At 40.4% G+C, this 20,692-nt stretch overlaps 1 protein-coding gene across 2 annotated transcripts in view; it reads right to left on the reverse strand.

The window, feature by feature from the left end:
- Positions 1–255: 255 nt before the first annotated feature.
- Positions 256–20,692, reverse strand: part of SLC2A2 (solute carrier family 2 member 2) — a 38,286-nt gene continuing 17,849 nt past the window's right edge. The window contains exons 4-12 of one of the 2 annotated variants that reach the window (XR_015743625.1): positions 18,503–18,627; positions 16,953–17,068; positions 14,491–14,653; positions 13,534–13,724; positions 12,211–12,315; positions 8,436–8,537; positions 5,726–5,929; positions 3,951–4,203; positions 256–3,116 (exon numbers count right to left, since the gene is read on the reverse strand). Coding sequence is in view for 1 of the 2 variants with exons in the window: in XM_026705761.2 (XP_026561546.1) it covers positions 4,009–4,203; positions 5,726–5,929; positions 8,436–8,537; positions 12,211–12,315; positions 13,534–13,724; positions 14,491–14,653; positions 16,953–17,068; positions 18,503–18,627 (1,201 nt within the window). In the remaining variant the exon portion in view is untranslated. Of the gene's footprint in view, positions 4,204–5,725; positions 5,930–8,435; positions 8,538–12,210; positions 12,316–13,533; positions 13,725–14,490; positions 14,654–16,952; positions 17,069–18,502; positions 18,628–20,692 lie in introns of both variants that reach the window. The other variant, XM_026705761.2, reaches the window with a different exon arrangement.

Below are 20,692 nucleotides of genomic sequence, written 5' to 3' on the forward strand. Positions count from 1 at the left end.
TCCTATAAACCCTGGCAAGCATAACTAAACCATTTAATTTTTATTTGGAGTAATGAAGTATTAACAGGGTTTGATAAAGATACAAGATTCTTGTTCATATTTTCCTCAACCATAAAAATCACTCTGGGGGCCAGGCCCACTCAAAATCCCACAGCCTAATCTGGGAAGATTAAACCAGTTAATAGGAAAAGAGGATTATATCCTCTACCTGATATGATATCAATATAGTAATAAAAACAATAACATTGCATGAAATCACAGGGGAAACACTGTTTATTTCCAACCTATCAAAACTGTAGATAATGCATGATTACACAGATAGCTATGGATATTGCCTCAGGCAGAATGACTGGTAGGCATAGAATAACAGAATAAAAGGTGGAAATGGACCTTGGAGGTCTTCTAGTCCACCACCACCCCTGCTCAGGCAGGAAATTTTGTACCATTTCAAACCGATGGCTCTCCAATCTCTTCTTAAAAACCTCCAGTTTTGGAGCACCCACAGCTTGTGGAGACAAATCGTTCCACTGATTAACAGTTCTAACTGTCAGGAAATTTTTCCTTCGTTCTAGATTGCTTCTCTCCTTGGTTAGTTTCCATCCATTGCTTCTTGTCCTGCTGTCAGGTACTTTGGATTTCTACTCTTTGGTTATGCTCTTTTTTAAATAATAAACTGTCAGGATAAAACAGTCTACTCTATAGCAATATTTGCTAGGCTGGTGCTAATTGGTGGCCTAGACTGTATTTTCCACAGGGAGATATTATGAGATAAATGAAGCTCTCTTTCTCTTTCTTTCTTTCTTTCTTTCTTTCTTTCTTTCTTTCTTTCTTTCTTTCTTTCTTTCTTTCTTTCTTTCTTTCTTTCTTTCTTTCTTTCAAAAAAGTGACAATATTTGCTTGAAGATAACACTCAGCAACATTAGTTTAATCTGTTCAGTTTTAAAATTAATGCATGCCCTGAATTAGAACCCAGAGACAGGAATTGGACATACCCAGGTCCTCTTTCTTTTCCAAATATTTTGCTGGCCTGGGGGTGGGGCGGTGCAAAAATAAAATAGAAACCTCTTTGCCTTTCCAATAGAGAAAAGAACTCTAGTCCTTCTGAAATCTTGACTGTAAGATTGGAATTCATGACAATGGCAATGCAAGAAAGTTTAAATCTTCGGTGCAGGCTGTCAAACATGCATAACACTGTCGGTGGAGATTTTCAGTCATCCAGGTCATAATTGTCTCAAAGGTGCTTTTTTCAAATCTGGTCTTAGCACTTTCCCTGAGAGCTCTTGAGGCCATTTGGGAGTTTAGCTATGCCCTCAGGATCAGAGGGCCAGTGTAAGGAGGGACTCCTCTTGGAACTGCCAAAAGGACTGCAGGATGACTGCAAATAAATAGTATTCTTCCAACCCTCCACCATCCTGTCAGAACTAATCCTTCCATAGCCCTCACCATTTTGCCAATGGCCTTCAGCAAAACTCCTCCTCCTCCTCCTCCTCTAAAAAACAACCCGGTCCAGTTGCCTTTTGAAAAAGCACCTTTGAGATCCATAACACTGTTGATAATCACCTTGTTTCTACCCTTGATGTTGCTGTCTAAGTGTGGCATCAGTCCTGCCTGGAACATAGTTTTGCTTTGCTCCATGATACGATTCACTTTTACAGAAAAGTAAGGAAAAGAGTGAAGAGATACACGATAGAAGTGTGTTCCCATCATTTTCATAATAAAATTATAGGAAAGACAGTGCCGTGAGATCTCTAAAGCATCATCTATATACCCTGCCTCTCTGAAGCATCTCCTCCAACACAAGCAGACACTGATATCCATTGCATTGATAGGATAAGTTTTTTAAATTGTATTTTAACCAAAGCCAAACTTCATTTGCCACACTTTTTCAGCCCCTTTAATATTGATTTTTTTTTATTTCTCAATTCTCAAAAGCACAGCTGTTCTTATCTCTGTGCAACCTTTTCTTTGTTTTCAACACATCTTCTATGTACATTCCTGAGCAAGATTTAAAAATGTGTTTACTAAATGTATATGCCGCGCACCTCACTAATAAAAAAACTCTAGGTGGCATTTAAATGCTTCTTAAATAGTCCTCGACTTACAGCATTTAGTTTAGTGACCGTTCAAAGTTACAAATTGCACCGAACAAAGTGATTTATGACTTTTTCATGCATACGACCCTTGCAAGCATGGTCCTCATGGTCACGTGATCAAAATTCAAACACTTGGCAACTGACTTATACTTATGATGGTCACAGTGTCCTACAATCACTTTTTGTGACCTTCTGACAAACAAAGTTGGCCGGGAAGCCAGCTTTGCTTAACAACTGTGTTACGAGCAACTGCGGTGATTCACGAAGCAACTGTGCCGAGAAAAGTCACCAAATGGGGCAAAACTCACCAAACAAACATCTCACTCAGCAACATAAATGTTGGGCTCAGTTGCGGTCGTATGTTGAGGACTATCTGTATTTTCTGAAAGCCACATTGGACCCCGAGTATGCCAATGAGGAATGCTAAGGCGGAAGGAGGACTCATGTCAGCAGAAACAGGCAGAAGTGGGGGAAAAAACACATTGCATGAAATGAAATGAGCAAAGAGATGTCGGTGCACGGCAAGAACCATCATGCCCTGACTTTTGCATAGAATTTTGCAAAAGATCCAGGCCACATCGTCTTTCCAAATATAAGACATATTGCAGCAGTGGCGATAAAATAGACTTTTCCATCCACTTCCATCCGTTTTCTTTTTTTAAGGACAAAATGTTTAAGGAAGAAAGCATGGAATTGCCACAAAATGCTTTTTAATAAACAGCCTTCCCACTGGAGGTACCCAAGGCTACCAGTAGAGGAAGTGAAGACTGACAAGCGATCTGCTAATATCCAAAGTAGATTTCATTTGGTTTTGGTTTTTGTTTTTTTTAAAAAGGAGGAATACAGCCACGGTGAATGCATCGTCTGATTTCCCTTTTGGATCCAGTCGCTTTCTTTCTTCTTGTATTCGCCTCCCAAATGACTATCGCTCTGGCAGCAACTGGACCTCAAGATGTGGCAGAGGCAGAATATGGTGACCTGATGGCATTTCACTTTTCAAAGACCAGAGTGACTTAACATCGACTGAAAAGAAATAAATGTTTGCTGAACCTTCCTTAAGCTACAAAAACCAATATTAACAAAGTGGACTTCCCTGACTGGCAAAACACCTTAATTCTTGGAAATTTATATGTGTGCATAAATACACACACATAGATATATCTTTCTTGAGTAGGAATAACTTCTGTTTTGTGCTTTTTTTTTTCTTCTTTGCCCAAACACCAGAGAATACAGGTAATCCTTGATTTACAATAACTCATTTAGTGGCTGTTCAAAGTTAGAACAGCTCTTATAAAAAGACTTATGACTGTTTTCCACGCTTCTGACCACTGCAGCATCCCCATTGTCATGTGATCAAAATTCAGACGCTTGGCAACTGGTTCGTCTTTATGAGGGTTGCAGTGTCCTGGGGAGGGATTAGGTTATCCTCTTTTGCGGCCGTCTGCCAAGCAATGTCAACGGGGAAGCCAGATTCGCTTTACAACCATGTTACTAACTTAACGATGGCAGCGATTCAACTGAACGAACCACTGTGGCAAGAAAGGTCATAAAATGGGCTCTAGGCTGAGATTTGGCAAGGCTAAGTCTTGCTTAGCAGTGGAAATTTGGGGCTCAATTCTGGTTGTAAGTCAAGGAATACCTGTACAATGGATCAATGGGAATATAGGTCCCCATTAATCCAATAGCCCTCCCCATAAGTTTCTTCCTTGGCCTCTTTTGCATAAGGTTCGTGAGACTCCATAACACAACATGTTCCTGAGGGAACCGAGAAATTAAAGAGACTGCTCTGCAAAATCATCCACTAGTAGTCATAGAACAGATTTAACCTTCCACACATTTATAGTTTTTTTTTTAAACCTGTTTCTCCAGAGTTTCTACTGGGTTGACTCCAAGCCTTCTTCTTGCAACGATGCTTCTAAGCCTCTTGGTTGGCTCCCAAATACTCCATTTCAGTAGGTCCTCCGACAACTTTCTTGCTTCGACGGCGGAATTCTTCTGCAATCTCTTCGAAGGACTTGCCTTTGGTTTCTGGCACTTTCAAGTAAATAAACAAGACGAAAAGGACGAGGAGGCCCGCAAAGACCAGAAAGACGTAGGCGCCCAATAGTTTCTGTGATGGGCGAGAAACAAAGAGAGAAGGCATTTATACCATCCCTGATTTCAGGAAGCAATAGCAATAGCACTTATATACCACTTCACAGTACTTTTTTGACAGCCCTCTCTAAGAGGTTTACAAAGTCAGCATATTTCACTTTAACAATCTGGGTCCTCATTTTACCGACCTTGGAAGGATGGAAGGCTGAGTCAAACTGAAGCCAGTGAGAATTGAACTACTGGCAGTCGGCAGAATTAGCCTGCAATATTGCACTCTAACCACTGTGCCACCACAGCTTGTTTTTTTCCAGTAAAGTAAGCACGATTTACGTACGGCCCAACTGTAGTAACTGAGTACAGGTAGCCCTTGGTTTACAACAGTTCATTTAGTAACTGTTCAAAGTTACAACGGCACTGAAAAAAATGACTTATGACTGACCATCGCAGCATCGCCAAAGTCGCACGATCAAAATTCAGATGCTTGGCAACTGACTCATGGTTATGACTGTTGCCATGTCCCATGGTGCCTGCCTTCTAAGGCTGGCAATTTCAGAATGTATCCACCCTTCAGGAGTACAGATAGTCCTCGACTTACAATCTTCCAGTTATTTATACAGTGCAGAATTTGCTATTAAGCAGAGGTGATATTCAGCAGGTTAAGACCAGTTCCAGAAATTTTGAGTAGTTCAGAGAACCGGAAAATACTATCTCTGGTTGGCCCTGCCCCCAGCTGATCGGCTGGGTCTTCTTTTGTTGTCCTGCACAGCAGAACAGAGCTGGAAAGCAGGTTAGTGGGGTAGGGAGGGGATGGGGATTTTACAGTAACCTTCTCCCAGGAGTGGGGAGGGAATGGAGATTTTACAGTATCCTTCCCCTGAAGTGGAGTGCGAATAGAGATTTCATTTATTTATTTATTGTATTTATTTTGTCAAGTGATTATAAGATAACATACATAAGTATAAACATAGTTATGAATACATGAAATGGATACATATAAGAAAAATAAAAAGAAACAATAGGACAGGGACGGTAGGCACGTTGGTGCGCTTATGCACACCCCCTACAGACCTCTTAGGACAGGGGTGAGGTCAATAGTAGACAGTCTAAGGTTAAAGTTTTTGGGGTTTGGGGAAGAAACCACAGAGTCAGGTAGAGTATTCCAGACACTGACCACTCGGATGCTAAAGTAGTATTTCCTGCAATCAAGTTTGGTGCGGTTTACCTTGAGTTTGTATCTATTGTGTGCTCTTGTATTGTTATGGTTGAAACTGAAGTATTCATTGACAGGTAGGACATTGCAATATATAATTTTATATACTATAGTATATACTAAAATACTATATTTTGCAGTATCCTTCCCATGGAGTGGGGTGGGAATGGAGATTTTGCAGTATTCTTCCTCTGCCACTCCCACAAAGCCACTCCCACAAAGCCTGACCCACAAAACCGGGAAAATTTTTTTTTGAATCCCATCACTGCTATTAAATAATTAAATATTAAACAACACAAAACAATTCACTATGGCAAAGTTTCCTTACAGCCAGGTATGGGAAGAACATTCCAATGCAGAAATTGGTGACCCAGTTGGAAAATCCAGCGATTGCGACAGCTGCTGGGCGAGGACCTTGGCTGAATAACTCTGCAACAATGAACCAGGGAATCGGTCCTGGTCCAATTTCAAAAAAAGACACAAAGAGGAAGACGGAAACTAGGCTGACGTAGCTCATCCATGCAATATTGGGCTGAAAACAAAAGCAGATGGAACCATGTTAACAACAACTTACAGGCACAGTTAATGGAAAAATTTGGATGCCCCTCATGTTTCTGTGTGGCTCTGTGCAAACCTTATTTACAGGGTCAGATGTCATGGTTTCATTAATTAATTGTTATTTTGGCTGATGTTTATTGGGTTTTATGTTCTGCACATTAGATTTATATTCCCTGTAGATAATCCAAGAATGGAAGAAGTTAGACTAGGACCATGATTCCATGCCAAAGGCTAGATGGAATGACATAACAGTCATTTTTTATTTTACTCAATGAAAGATAGCAGGCATCTTGCAAGGTTACTTGAAAGAGTGAAGACTCTCAAGCCTTCCAGATGTTGCTAAAAGCTCCAGCCATCCTAGGTGCATTGGACAAGGATGAAAGATGCTAGGTCTATGGTTCAACCACTTTTGTAGAAGATCTGAAAGGACAGTAGCATTTAGCTGACCTTATCTGGACTCAGAAGATGCTAAATGTCAGTGTGGTTGGTGTTTGGATTGGCAGCCACCTGGGAATCCCATGGTTACAGGTTATATTTAGAAAGCAAATTATGATCTGGAATAAGGCAGTTGCAAACAGTTCCATTTACTTTCCAAAAAAGATTCATGTTTGCATTCAAGTTGTGTCACAATGGTATATACCAGAGTTTCTCAACCTCGGCAAGTTTAAGATGTGTGGACTTCAACTCCCAGCCTACTGGGAATTCTGGGAGTTGAAGTCCACCCTTCTTAAAGTTGCAAGATTGAGAAACACTGCTATATGCCATCCATCTTCTCTTAAACCAGCGGTGTCAAACTGGATTTCTTTGAGGGCCAGATCAGCATTGTAGTTCTCCCCCATGGGTCAGACAGGTGGTGGTGCATGGAGGGTGGAGTTGGAACGAACCCCGCCAGCCAAAACAGGGCACAGGGAGGCCATGTGCCCCCCCCACTCTGTTTTGGCTGGCAGAGTGCTGCAGAAGGCTGTCCAGGCCAAACATAGGGCATGGGCGGGGATCGTGTGTGCTCCCCTGAATCCTGTTTTGTCCAGCAGAAGCAATGTGGGCCGGTCCTTTGCTATTTCCAGGCCAGCCCACGGGCCAGCCCCATCCCGTGGGCCTTGAGTTTGACATCCCTGTCTTAAGCTCTCCAGAAGAAAGAGGTACAGATATGACTTTCCCCCCTGTTGATGGTGAGGGTGGCACATTTGTCCAGTCCAATCTCCATTGCAATATCTTAGCTGTACGTATGGACAATACTGAACAGCAATTCTACTTCGGATGGTGTTTTTCTAGAGAGCTTTTCCATATATACATATTTCAGTTTCCAACTGAAGAAACACACTCTGATCCTCGGCTCCCTTTACATCAACACATGCAACTAGATGCTGACAGTTGTGTTCTTCCTTCTCTACTATCCTCTTTCTGGCTTCTTCTTTGTCTGGAGAAGGGATTCATGCCCCACTTAAATTATTCCAGTGCATCACCAGTCACAGTGGTACCTGTGTCGGTGGCTGAGAAACCCTGAGACAGAAGATCGTAATGGCACAGAACAGTTAGATACATAAAACATTTCACTGCTGGAACAACAAAACCCCTCTTTGGGTTGTCCATGCTAATAACCTGCACTAATGTTTCCAATGGCTCTGCAAAGTTTTATCCCTTTTGACATAGATAAGGGTCACCACATTACAAAAAAGATGTTGAGACTTTGGATAAAGTCCAAAGAAGAGCGACTAAGATGATCGGAGGCCTGGAGTCAAAAACATGTAAAAAACGGTTGCCGGATTTGGCTTTGGCTAGTCTAGAAGAAAGAGGGACTAGGGGTGGCATGATGGCACTATTCCAGTATTTGGAAGGCTGCCACGGGAAGGAGGGAGTCAATTTATTTTCTGAGGCACCAGAAGGCAGGACAGGGAGCAACGGATGGAAATGGACCAAAGAGAGAAGCAACCTGGAATTAAAGCGAAATTTCCTGACAGTGAGATCAATTAACCAGTAGAACAGTTTGCCTTCAGACCCTGTGGGTGCTTCATCACTGGAAGTTTTAAAGAAGAGACTGTCTGAAATGGTATAGGGTCTTCCGCTTGAGCAGAGGGGCTGGACTAGAAGACCTCCAAGGTCCCTTCCAGCTCTATTATGAATTTTTTTTAAAGATACTGTGAACTCTTTTTCTATCATTCCCTGCTTTTGTCTATCTGTTAGTTTACTAGTTAATTGTTTTCTTGTTTAAGGATGCTTAATAAATATCAAGGTTTTTGGTTGCTGTTGTTTTTGGCAATTGAACTGAATAGAATATGTACTTATTCTGATGCAGATGAAGGAATTGACTGGGAGGATGCGGTTTGTAAATTAAGGTGCCAATGACCCACAACATGATTTACACTTTATGACAGAAAGCTCGCTACCAAAGTAGCAGTGACATCCTCCTAGCGAGATTAGATGTTCAAACATAGTGGATGTTGACAGAACTAATAACTGAACACTTGACACAGGTATCTTACCTGAAGTACGAGCCCAAGAGTCATTGTTATGGTACACACCATCATGCCTAACAGACCAGCCATGAAGAGAATCCGTCTCCCAGCTTTCTCCACCAGGAAAAGCTGAAAGTGAAAACACAAGGGCACATCATAGATACAAACTCAAGGTAAACCGCACTATACTCGATTGCAGGAAATATGATTTCAGCAACAGAGTGGTCAATGCCTAGAATACTCTACTTGACTCTGTGGTTTCTTCCCCAAACCCCCAAAACTTTAAACTTAGACTGTCTACTGTTGACCTCACCCCATTCCTAAGAGGTCTTTAAGGCGTGTGCATAAGCGTACCAACGTGCCTACTGTCCCTGTCCTAACGCTCCCTTTTATTCTTATCCATTTCATGTATTAATAATCATGTTTATACTTATATATATTATCTAATACATGCTCGACAAATAAATAAATAAAAAATGTTTTTGGGGTGAGGGGGTTAGGAGGGAAGGAAGAAGAGATAAGTTTTGTTGATTGAACAATCAGCTTCAGCTCAGCAATGCAACTAAGCTACATTGTGAGCATCAAAGCTTTTTGCATATGGAATCCACTGGGTCCATCACAAAAACTGGCTTTCCACACAGATCAACAGAGTTGAAAATCCTCTCCCTTATCAAATCGTAGAGCTTTGAGGTAGCATTTTTAGAAGCTGTGTAAACAGACTGCAGTCTAGATTGTGGGCCAAGAGTCACTTTCGACATGAGTCAAGATAGTTGTTTTCTGTTTTGTCACATACATAGAGGTAGAGGATGGAAACAGACTTTGGAAAACAAGGCAATCCTTAAAAAAATGGGGAGGGGGGAACTCACTTAAGTTTTCCTCCTTTCCTCCATTTTCTGTGGAGAGGACCTTTTCTGTTTATAGTATAGATCCTATCTCTGGAATTCTCTAGCTCAGGAATACCGTATTCTATTCCTTTAAGCCATTAAACATTAATGAGGGACTAACGTTGGCATTTCATTTTATTTATTGTTCCTACTCTGACAAACCTATTCTTGCTTTGAAGTTGGTTTGCATCTCTGATGAAGCAGTGCTTATGACTGCTTTAAAATTAAGCAAAATCACTTTTAGCAATCCAGGGAATTTTCTTTCCTATCTGAATGATAACAAATGGTCTTTGAATGGGTTCTCGTGTTTTAAGATCACAGTACAGCCTCAGCATGTCCAAGATAGCAACCAGTCATTGAGTTTTATAATAATTGAAAGCCCTCTCCTTCGTGAAGATGTCCAGTTCCCTTTAAAAACCATCTGGTGGTTATAAATTCCATATATTAATCCTAATCTCTGGCAGGTTTTCTCTTGCAGAGAGATAAAAAAACAAAAATCTGCTGATGTAAATCAAGGATTACGTATGTATGTATGTATGTATGTATGTATGTATGTATGTATGTATGACTCTGTGGTTTCTTCCCCAAACCCCAAAAACTTCAACCTTAGACTGTCTACTATTGACCTCACCCCTTTCCTAAGAGGTCTGTAGGGGGCGTGCATAAGCGCACCAATCGTGCCTACCCTCCCTGTCCTATTGTTTTTTATTTTTTTATTTTTCTTATATGTATCCATTTCATGTATCCATAACTATGTTTATCCTTATACCTGTTATCTTATAATTGCTTGACAAAATAAATAAATAAATAAACAATATCTTTCATCCATTTGAGGTTCGTATTCTAAGGAAATAAAACACAAAAGTCTTGTCCTTAAAATGTCTCACCCCTTGGAGACTTTGTAATCCTATATCATCATCTCTTGGCTGATATCCTGCCTACCAAATTGCTGACCTAAGCACATTTTTTTCTGAGTAGCAGCTCTTTCCTGCTACTTCAGCACTCACAGTTCAAATAAATGGTTATGTCTACCTATTGGTCTGGACTACCAGTCATCGATTTTCTGATAAAGCTCAGATAATATTTAAAAGCTTGTAGAGAAAAATAAACAGCAGTTGGAACCAGCGTGGCATATTTACTACAGTTGTCAAAAGACAAAATTTTAAAACTGCTATTTAAAACCAAGATTAATAGAACACTAGGATTCTAACCAAACAGAAGGGGGGAAAGTGCAGTTTCTTATTCAAACTTTGCAACAATGATCAAAGCCGTCCTGGTGAATTCTTTTTCTTAAAAAAACCCTCATATTTCCTTTTCGTTTCCATGGAATCCGAAATAGATTTCTTCAGATCCAAGTCTCATTCCTTTCTGTAATACTAAATTCCTTAAGAAGATGTCTTCTATGCTTGGTAGTCTCACATTGTAACATTTCCAAGAAAGGTTGTTAAACCACAATAAAAACAAACAAACAAACCAAGAGCAATTACAGAATTGTAGTCAAGGTAAGACACATTATGTATTCTCCAGAGGATTTTGACTAAAATTTCTCATGTTCCTGTTTATGCAGTCTGGGTTTTATAAGAACCAAACCTCAAAGCATCTGCAAAGCACAAGCTAAGCTACAAGGCTCCATGTCCGAATCTGTTATCTGCCTGCCTATTATGCTTCTAACTTGAATTGCACCATAAATAGCATCTCTGAATAATAAACAAGTACTTCCTTGCTCAACATTATTCCCATGGATGAATATGTCATCAGCCTAGTTGACAACTTCCTCTAACAGTCTGGACTTTTAAAAGGAGAAGAAAAAAAAAAGTGGAAAAGTGACAGCTTTTTTTCCTTATGTAAAATCAATTCACAGATTGTTAGCCACTCTGAAGAAGCTTCTTGGATGAGAAGTGAAAGGTCTTCAAAGAAAAAACAGGAAGTCCAGTTGCCTCTTGAAAAAGCACCTTTGGGACATCCAGATTTGTGAGGTTTCCACACGTACCCAGATAGCAACTGCATGATGCAGAATGCTGGACTGAAAGGATTTAGGGCAGTGTTTCTCAACCTTGACAACTTGGAAGAGGTGTGGACCTCAAACTCCCAGAATTCCCCAACCAGCAGGATCTTCAAGTTGCCAAAGTTGAGAAACACTGATGCAGGACCTCATCGGATGGGACTCATCCTGGGACAAAAGGCTTCGTTGAGCTTTATAGCTCCACCCAGTGGCAGAACATGGCATTATCCATTCTATAACAATAAGACAAAAAATACAGGTAGTTCTCCACTTATGGCCACAATTGAGGCCAACATTTCTGTTGCTAAGTGAGTTTTACAAGCTTTCTTGCCACAGTGGTTCAGTTCAGTCACTGCCATTGTTAAGTGAGTAACAGGGTTGTTAAAGTGAATCTGGCTTCTCCATTGACTGCTCAATGGAAGGTCACAAAAGCTGATCACGTGATCCCGGGACATGCAACTGTCATAAATATGAGTCACTTGCCAAGCATCTGCATTTTGAACATGTGACCTTGGGGATGCTGCAATGGTCGTAAGTGTGAAAAACAGCTATAAGTTACTTTTCTCAGTACTGTATTCAGTTACTATGGTTGGACAAAACAACATCTCAGCCACCAGTTTGGACCCACATCAAGTCTGTTACACATAATTTGTGCTTACTTTTTAAAGGCACTGAAGGCACTGAAAAAAGTGTCGTGGTGGTGCAGTGGTTAGAATGCAGTATTGCAGGCTAATCCTGCCGACTGTTGGTTCAATCCTGACTGGCTTAAGGTTGATTCAGCCTTCCATCTTTCTGATGTCAGTAAAATGAGGATCTAGATTATTGGAGACAGTATGCTGACTCTGTAAACCATTTCGGGCTGTAAAGCACTATGGTGCAGTCTACAAGCCTAAGTGCTATTGCTATTGTTACTTACAGCAACAACGGTGAACACCATATTCACAAAGCCGACTCCTATGGTTGCATAAATAGGCTTCTTGACATGAGCTTTTTTAAAAATATCAGTAGAGTAGTAGAAAATCTAACAAGGGAGACAAAAGTAACCTGTTAGAAGCAGCAAGAAATTATTTCACCGGATTATGTATGAAAGTTTTGTCTCTGACTTAAATGAAATTTCAGGATGCTGATAGCACATATTAATCAGAAGCTGTATTTATAAAAATGGAAATGTTTCCCAGAATATATTAACAATCCTACTGATATGTTGGAGCTGACTTCAACCAATTTCCCCAGTGCTTATGGTTTAATTATCACTTGTGACATCTATTATTGGACTGAGCACTGATGACGTTACGGAGTCAGGTAATGAAATGTCTGCAAGCCAACAACTAAGCTCAGAGAGCATTAAGTGTTTCACAGTTTAACCCTGAGCTACAGATATTCATTTCTATTATTGCATTGCATAGAACTTCCACCCAGCTGAATAACACTGCTAGATCAGTGGGTATAAATGATACAGATACAGATAATCAGAGTTGGAAGGGTCATCTAGTCCAACCCCCTGCCCAAGCAGGAGACCTTACACTATTTCTGACAAATGGGAGTCCAATCTCTTCCTGAAAGTCTCAAGTGATGGTGCTCCTGCAACTTTTGAGGACAAGCTGTTCCGTTGGTTGATTGTTTTCATTGTCAGAAAGTTTCTCCTTATTTCCAGGTTAAATTTCTCCTTGTTCAGTTTCCATCCATTATTCCTTGCCTGACCGACAGGCACTTTGGAAAATAGCTTGACCCCTTCCTCTCTGTGGCAGCCCCTCAAAAATTGGAAGACTACTATCATGTCTCCCCTGGTCCTTCTCTTTACTAGACTAGCCATGCCCAGTTCCTGTAACCGTTCTTCATATGTTTTAGCCTCCGATCCCCTAATCATCTTTGTTGCTCTTCTCTGCACTCTTTCTACAGCCTTAACATCTTTTTTATAGTGTGGTGACCAAATTTAGATGCAGTACTCTAGGTGTGGTCTTACTAAGGCTTTATAGAGTGGTATTAGTACCTCCCTTGATCTTGATTGTATCTCTCTGTTAATGCAACTTAGGGTTGCATTAGCTTTTTTGGCGGCTGCTGCACACTGCTGGCTCATATTTAGCTGGTTGTCCACTAAGACTCCAAGATCCCTCTCACAGTTACTGCTCTTGAGCCTGGTTTCACCCAGTCTATATGTGTAGATAATGACATAATGACATAAGTAAACATATTTAGTCTTAATATCCATCAGCAAAAAAAGAAAATGCAAAAAACTCACAGCATTAATTCCAGAAAACTGTTGAGCAATATGAACTCCTATGGCCACTATGAATGGCTGGCGGTAGGTTTCAGTTGTAGCCAGCTGCCAAATGGAGACAGGTTTTTCTTTTGACAATTCTTCTTTCTCTTTCTCCATTTCCTCAAGTTCTTTGGTGGGATCATAGTTTTGTCCTCTCAGTTTTAGTAAATCTAGGAAGAAAACGTTAAAAGTCTTTCTTTATGGAAAAGAGCTCCAGCTATCCCTCATTTAATGACATTGGGTGATTAGCAACTTGATCTTGAAGCAAAGCAATTGCTAGATGAAAAATTGCCAGGTGAGCCCAAACTCTGGGGAAACCACTCACAAGGAAGCCAGGTAAAAGGGTAAACCTTATAGCCTCTCATCCTGCAGCTGTGAAGTTTCTGTTTACATTTATAGGAGAAGGGATTATAAGAGAGCAGTGATCTTAGGAGCTAAACAAAAGCCTTTAGAGCGGGGGTGTCCCCCATGGGCTGGATCCAGTCCACAGGGTGCTTAAATCTGGCCTGTGGGGTCACCATGGAAACAGTGAAGATCCGGCCCGCAGTACCTCTGGCAGCAAAAACAGAGCTCAGGGGGGCCACTGTGGCTCCCTCAAAATCCATTTTTGCAAGCAGAGGTTTGCAGGAGGCTGTAACAGCCAAAAACAGAGCTTGGGAGCCCTTTTTCGCTAGCAGAGCGCTCTGGCTATAAGTGCCCCCTCCAACACAAGTGACATCAATCTGGCCACACCGACCCTGGCCACACCTACCCCAGCCCCCCGCAAGGTCAAACACAATGTGGCCCTCAATGAAATTGAGTTTGACAACCCTGCTTTAGAGTGAAACTAATTAAAGTCAAAGATATTACTATCCTCATCCAAAGTAAGTTCCTCTTTTTGTAGGAGGCCAGCATTTTTCAACATGATTTTCAAGCAATTGGAAGAAGTCTTCTTACTTTTTTGGGCTCCTTCAACATTGCCACATTTTATGTACATGTATCTAGGACTTTCTGGACAAATTAGGAGCAGAAAAATCTGTAAGACAGCAGCACCACCTGACAGGGACAGAAGTAATGGCCACGTTTTTGACGTGCCGAAAAAGATATCCAGTCCAAGAACCTGGAGAAAATATAGAACGATATAAATCAATTTAAATAAAAACCTTGCTGAGTATGTGAAGTGGTGACATCAATAACATTCTTTCCTAAGGGCACTTCTTACGGTTCATTTTAGTATGAATGGAATCCAGATGCAATTGTTTTCTTCTGATGATGATGCCAGCAATACAAGAGCTAGTGTGGTACAGTAGTTGTATTTGACTGCGGTTGGGATTCAAATCCGCAATAGTCATGGAAACTGGATGATTTTGTGTTGGATACTATCTCTCAGTCTCACATACCTCACATTGTTGTTATGGAGAAAACTGAACAAAAGATTATGTCTTCTTGAGCTTCAGGAATCTAGATCAGGGATCTTCAAATTTGACAGCTTTAAGACTTGTGGACTTCAACTCCCAGAATTCCTCCTCCAGTCATGTTAGCTCAGGAATTCTGGGAGTTGAAGTCCACAAGTCTTAAACTTGCCAAGTTTGAAGACCCTTGATGTAGATGATGGTCTCAATTATTAAACATGCATTTATGATGCCCTTTTTGTTTCAAAGGCAAACACATATGCTGCCCAGAGTTACTGGAATTTGGGCAGCATACAAGTTTATTTAAAAAAAGACAAAAACAAATGAATGCATTCTTCACCCCAGGATATGCTATAACTATCTTTTCATGTGCTTGTTAGTTGTTTGTTCATAAATTGCCTCAATCCCACTGGACTCCAGGTAGCTTACAACATATATTTGAGCTTTGTTGCTTCAATGTCTAGAGAAGCATTTTTCAACCTTGGCCATTTTAACATGGGTGGACTTTAACTCACATGCTGGCTGGGGAATTGTAGGAGTTGACATCCACCCATCTTAAAATGACCAAGATTGAGAAACACTGCTGTACAGCAAGAGTAGACAACCTTCTTCTTATGCAGGAAAGAAGTATCTCATATGTATGTTTCAGGCACTGCATTCAGGAGTCTAAAGCAGAGGTCTTCAAACTTGGCAACTTTAAGACTTGTGGACTTCAACTTCCAGAATTCTCCAGCTAGCTGGTCTAAAGCATGTGAGGATGGGATCACCACAAACCAAAGTAGTTGATGGGATCTTTTTGACACAGTTTTGGTTCCTCTCCAACACCCACCTTTCTGTTTGTTGTGCTGTTTGATTTTGAGATGTTTTGCTGTTTTTTGTCTGCACCAAGAAGCAAAGGAACAGTGTTTTGTAATGAGGCCAAAGGTTGCAAGTTGTCCATGTTCATAGTAGTTGTCCTCATGGGCTAGCTTATAGCAATCCTAATGAACTTAATATGCTCTGCTGCTTTATCTTTAGGGAATTGAACTAGAGACTGACTCCCTTGAGTTGAACGCAAGTCCTCGTAACTTCATGGTCATGGCACGTTTTTGGACTATTCTATTTTCTATTCTACCCTTTTATCCTGGGTTTTCTGATGAGCTCCTATTTAAATACTAATAAGACCTGAGTCTTTTAAGTCCCACCATATTCACTTAATCATCTCCTGCTTCAGACAGCATAGATACATATGTACACATAGATAAGGTACATATTGGATATCCCAAAGGTGCTTTTTCAGGAGGCATCTGAACTTTCTCATTTTTTCCTTTGAAGATGTTTTGCTTGTTACTTGCAGACAGCTGGTCAAGCAATATAAATCCTTCCATTCCCCGCTATCCTGCCAGAGCTGAAGAAGCTTCTTGGATGATAAGCGAAATGTCTTCAAAGAAAAAAACAAGAAAGTCCAGTTGCCTCCTGCCTTTGGGACAACCATGACCAGGATGACTGAGAATCTCAATAAACATATTGGGTATATACAGGTAGACAGGCACACAGGTACGGTGACACATAGACACTTTCAATCATTGTGCAATTGCACTGACATATTTGATTCACACAGACCAGCTTTGGGCCATACTGCTCCAAACTGAAGGACAGTTTAAAAATTCAGAGAGCACCAAGGCCCCTACGATGTTCAGGAAGTCCCTATATTTTCCTAGGATGAATATAGACTGAGAAATATTATCTATTGTTCATCACATGCAACTGGTACCTGATGACTTGCTGGTTGCTAGGAGTATTTAAATAGTTATGATAATTAAAACAACAGAAACTGTTTGCTTTCAGATATTTTAAAAATGTATTTTCCCCCCGGAATCTTGATGTATAAATATGCTTCATAAATAAATGAAAGCAATAATCAGATCAAGAAACTAGCAATTCATTTTTAACTAAAGTACAGATGAAGATTCATGACAGCGCAACTTAGTTACATGGCCACCAAGTCCTCCCTGCAGTCTTACCTACCTGGCTGATAAGAATACCTATAACAACAGCCAGCTGATTCAGGGTGCCCAGAGCTCCACGGAGAGCGGTTGGAGCTATTTCTCCAATATACAATGGAGCAAGTCCAGATGAGAGACCTGGGCAAATACAGACAAACAAGGGCACTTATAGCCTCTTAACTCATCAAAACAATCTTTTTCCTTGCTATCTTAAGAACTCCTTTAAAACGTGGTAGAAAATCATATTTCAAAAAATATAAATCATATTGTTCTGTATTAACATACTCCAAAGACTGAATTCCTATTGGTCCACACTGACAGCAATTCGATTGGTCTACTGAATGGCAGTGATTGGTTCGCTAAGAATCAACCGTGATTGGCCGAGCCGATCGCGGGAGATTCAAAGACCTGTCATTGGCTGGCAAGCTGCGAGCAGTCCCTATATGAAGGGCTGCCGCGGCTCCAAGATCTTGTACAGATCTTAACATAAAATAAAGAGCTTGAAGTACACTGGTCTCGCATCTCTTTTGTACCCGATCTAACACATATAAACATAAAAAAAACTGAGGACTTCCATCTGTTTCAAGAATGTGAATGTTTCAGTAAAGAAAACCAAATACTCTTAAAAGAGTACATGTGGTCAACTACACGTGTTTTCTTGATAGCAGCATATTGCTTCTCACAACATGGCACTGATATAGGAAAGAAAGTGTTTTCAGATACTGGCCAAATCTGGAACACTTTCCATTTTTTTATTATTTATTTACTATTTCTTGATTGCATATGCCTACATTGCTCCTTACTATTGTCACCTTGGTTCTAGCTTTCCTGAAGTCCTTGTCTCTTTCAACACAATCCCTAGATGCATTTGAGCTGCTCTACTCATGTAGAACCATGCTAGAAAGCAATACCCTCTTCTAGTTCTTTCGTAGAATTGTCTGGTTTTTATCTGCCCAGATAAGCATATTGCAGTGGTTCTCAACCTTTTCTTCACCACAGACACCCTTTAAATATACTTTGTGGTCACAGACCATGGCCACAGATCACCAAGACTTAATTCAAGATTTAAGTCATAACATTTCCTCAAGCATCATGGACCATCTGTAATGACATTGTGACTATCTAGGGGTCCATAGACCACAGGCTGAGAACTATTGCTATTATTGAATGCAGGCATTAGTTGTAAGGTCCCCTCAGCAGATGGTTATTGGATTTCCACCAGATGCTGCTGTCAGTTTCTGTTGTGATCCTCTCAACCACTGACTGTTCTGGCAATTGTTTGAGATTGCCAGATCTGGACCCTGCTTCCCTGTCATCTCCTTACACTCAGATTTTTCTTTCTCATTAGGTTCAGGCATGCTACATGCTAATTTCAGAAGCCGAATGGTGGAATGCCTGTTCCCTCAAGAGAAGATCCCTGATTCAACCCCCAGAATAAACAGAGAAAGCCTCAACCCTAGAGAATCACTGCTCCCAGTCAGTGTTGATAATGCAGCCTGTTCTTTTTTCACTTGCAAACAACTACGGAAGTGTCAGGAAAAATCTGAGAAGAAAAGCTCTATTTCAACTTACCGCCATGCAAACCTGTTAAGACTCTTCCAATAATTACCAGGATGTGAGAAGGGCCACTTTTTGCCACTACAAAAAATATATTCCCAGAGACTGCAAAAACATTCACCAGTAGCATGGCTCTTACTCTAGAGTAGCAGGATATATAAGGTATATGAAACAATTAATATAATAAAGGCATATTAAAAACATTAATAAAGGTATATTAAAACATTAATATCCTAAATTACTTGATCTTTAGTTCAGTATTCAAGATGACTTGATCTACTGGTATCTAAATAGTGAAATCTCCTCCATAGTAGATAAAAAGCTGAACATTGGTGGGTAGGCAGCCTATTTTTGTCAGACCTTCTCAAAATTCAGGGCTTTTTCCCCATAATCACAGCTATCGCTAACCTGAGTCTCCATTGAAGAGATTAACTAACCTTGGTTAAAACTGTACTACTTCTGTGTTAACTAAATCTAAAGATGCTGCTCCTGTAATTTACAGGCAGGATTTACTCCTTGCCTTTCATAAGGGGTTGTTAATGGAATTGGTTAGGCTCAAATGTTGCACAACACCAAAATCTATACAGAATAGTCCCTGACTTACAACCATACTGGAGCCTGCCCATCCCCGCTGTAAGTTGTGACCATCATAAAATGGCTTGGTTAGTATATATTTTGGATTTTATAATATATTTTGTGTCAGAGTATATTCATTAACTGGCAGAGACATGGTTAACAAAGTCGGCAAGTGAGTAAACATTGCAACAGGACACCTAATGGGAGCTGACAGCTTGGGTGTGGTTTGGCTCTGTGGGTTTTGTTGAGAATTGAAACTGAAACTAACTAACTTGCTTGCTTGCTGAAACTGATATCTGCTCTGAGCTGCTGCTCCTTGTGTTTTTGTTTATCTTACGTTGAAAAAAAAAATCTACAAATGGTATTGTAAACTTTACTCATATTAATATGTTTATAAGGAAATTAATGATCCTGTTGAATCAGTCTGTGTGTTTTCTGGATGTGAATTTATGCTGCAAACTCTAACATTCTGTGGTGGCCATTAAGTGAATGGCATGGTCTTTAAATGAACCATTTGACGTTTTGCCAAAACCCAGAAGTAAATGCTGGGTTTTGGCAAAACCATTGTAAAACATAGTCATGTGACCACAGGATGCTGCAAATGATTATTAGTGGTTGTGTGTTGCCAAACACCTAAAGTTTGGTCGTGTGACCATGGCAGTGCTGGGGTGACCATCACAACTTTTTAAAATGTTTGTTATTCTTGTTAGTTTATAGTATAAAATACAAAAATACAAAAGCAAGAAGTAGGAAACAAAGGGAAGGGGAAAGGGAAGAGAGAAGTGTGGAAGAGAAGGGGGAAAGGTATTGACTTCTGACTCCCTTTGATACAGTAGAATAAGGCATTAATATTGAATTTCAACTTTGTACTTTTCCGTAATAGTAGAAACTAGCCATTTCTATAACAACAAATCAATCTAATCAGTAAAATCCAAAATCAAAATTTCATTTTTTTTTCCACCTCAGGCACAAAGTCCAGAAGCGGTTTCCAAGTAGAAACAAAAGGACTTATATTCTTTTTCTTTGATCAAAACAGTCAGTTTAGCCATCTCTGGCAATTCCAATCAACTTTTGTAGCCATCCATCCATAGTAGAAATCAAAATATCCTTCCATTTTTCTGTGTAAAGTAATCTTGCTGCCCTCAACATATATATAAAATCAGAGTTCTGATTTTTGTTTTAACCCTCAGAACTATGAATCTGAGTTATTAATAGTCCCAGAATTCATTGTAACTTTGAACAGTCACAAAGCTACTAGTCATAAATTGAGGACTAGCTCACTAGGCTTACAAAACACAGAAGGGTTCCACTCCCCCACCACTCTGTTAGTTATCAGTGGTGAATTCACATCACACAGCTGCCAGAAAATAAAACATGGATGGATAATGTGCTGTTATGCCTCTCAAAAGAAGTGTCATCCGGTGTCTTTGTAGCTCAGCTGTGCTGTACTTTATAGCAGCCATCCTGCGTAAATATATCCCTATCCCCATGATGGTGAACCTATGGCACGCGTGCCACAGATAGCATGCAGAGCCATTTGTGCGGGCACACGAGCCCCAGCCAAACTTACCTTCACTATGCATGTGCGTGCCTCCCAGTTGATTTTCGGCTCGTTTGAGGTCTTTTTCA

The sequence above is a fragment of the Pseudonaja textilis genome, chromosome 4 (genome assembly GCF_049901715.1).
Source record: "Pseudonaja textilis isolate UNSWEBS1 chromosome 4, rPseTex1.2, whole genome shotgun sequence".
NCBI classification, from domain to species: domain Eukaryota; kingdom Metazoa; phylum Chordata; class Lepidosauria; order Squamata; family Elapidae; genus Pseudonaja; species Pseudonaja textilis.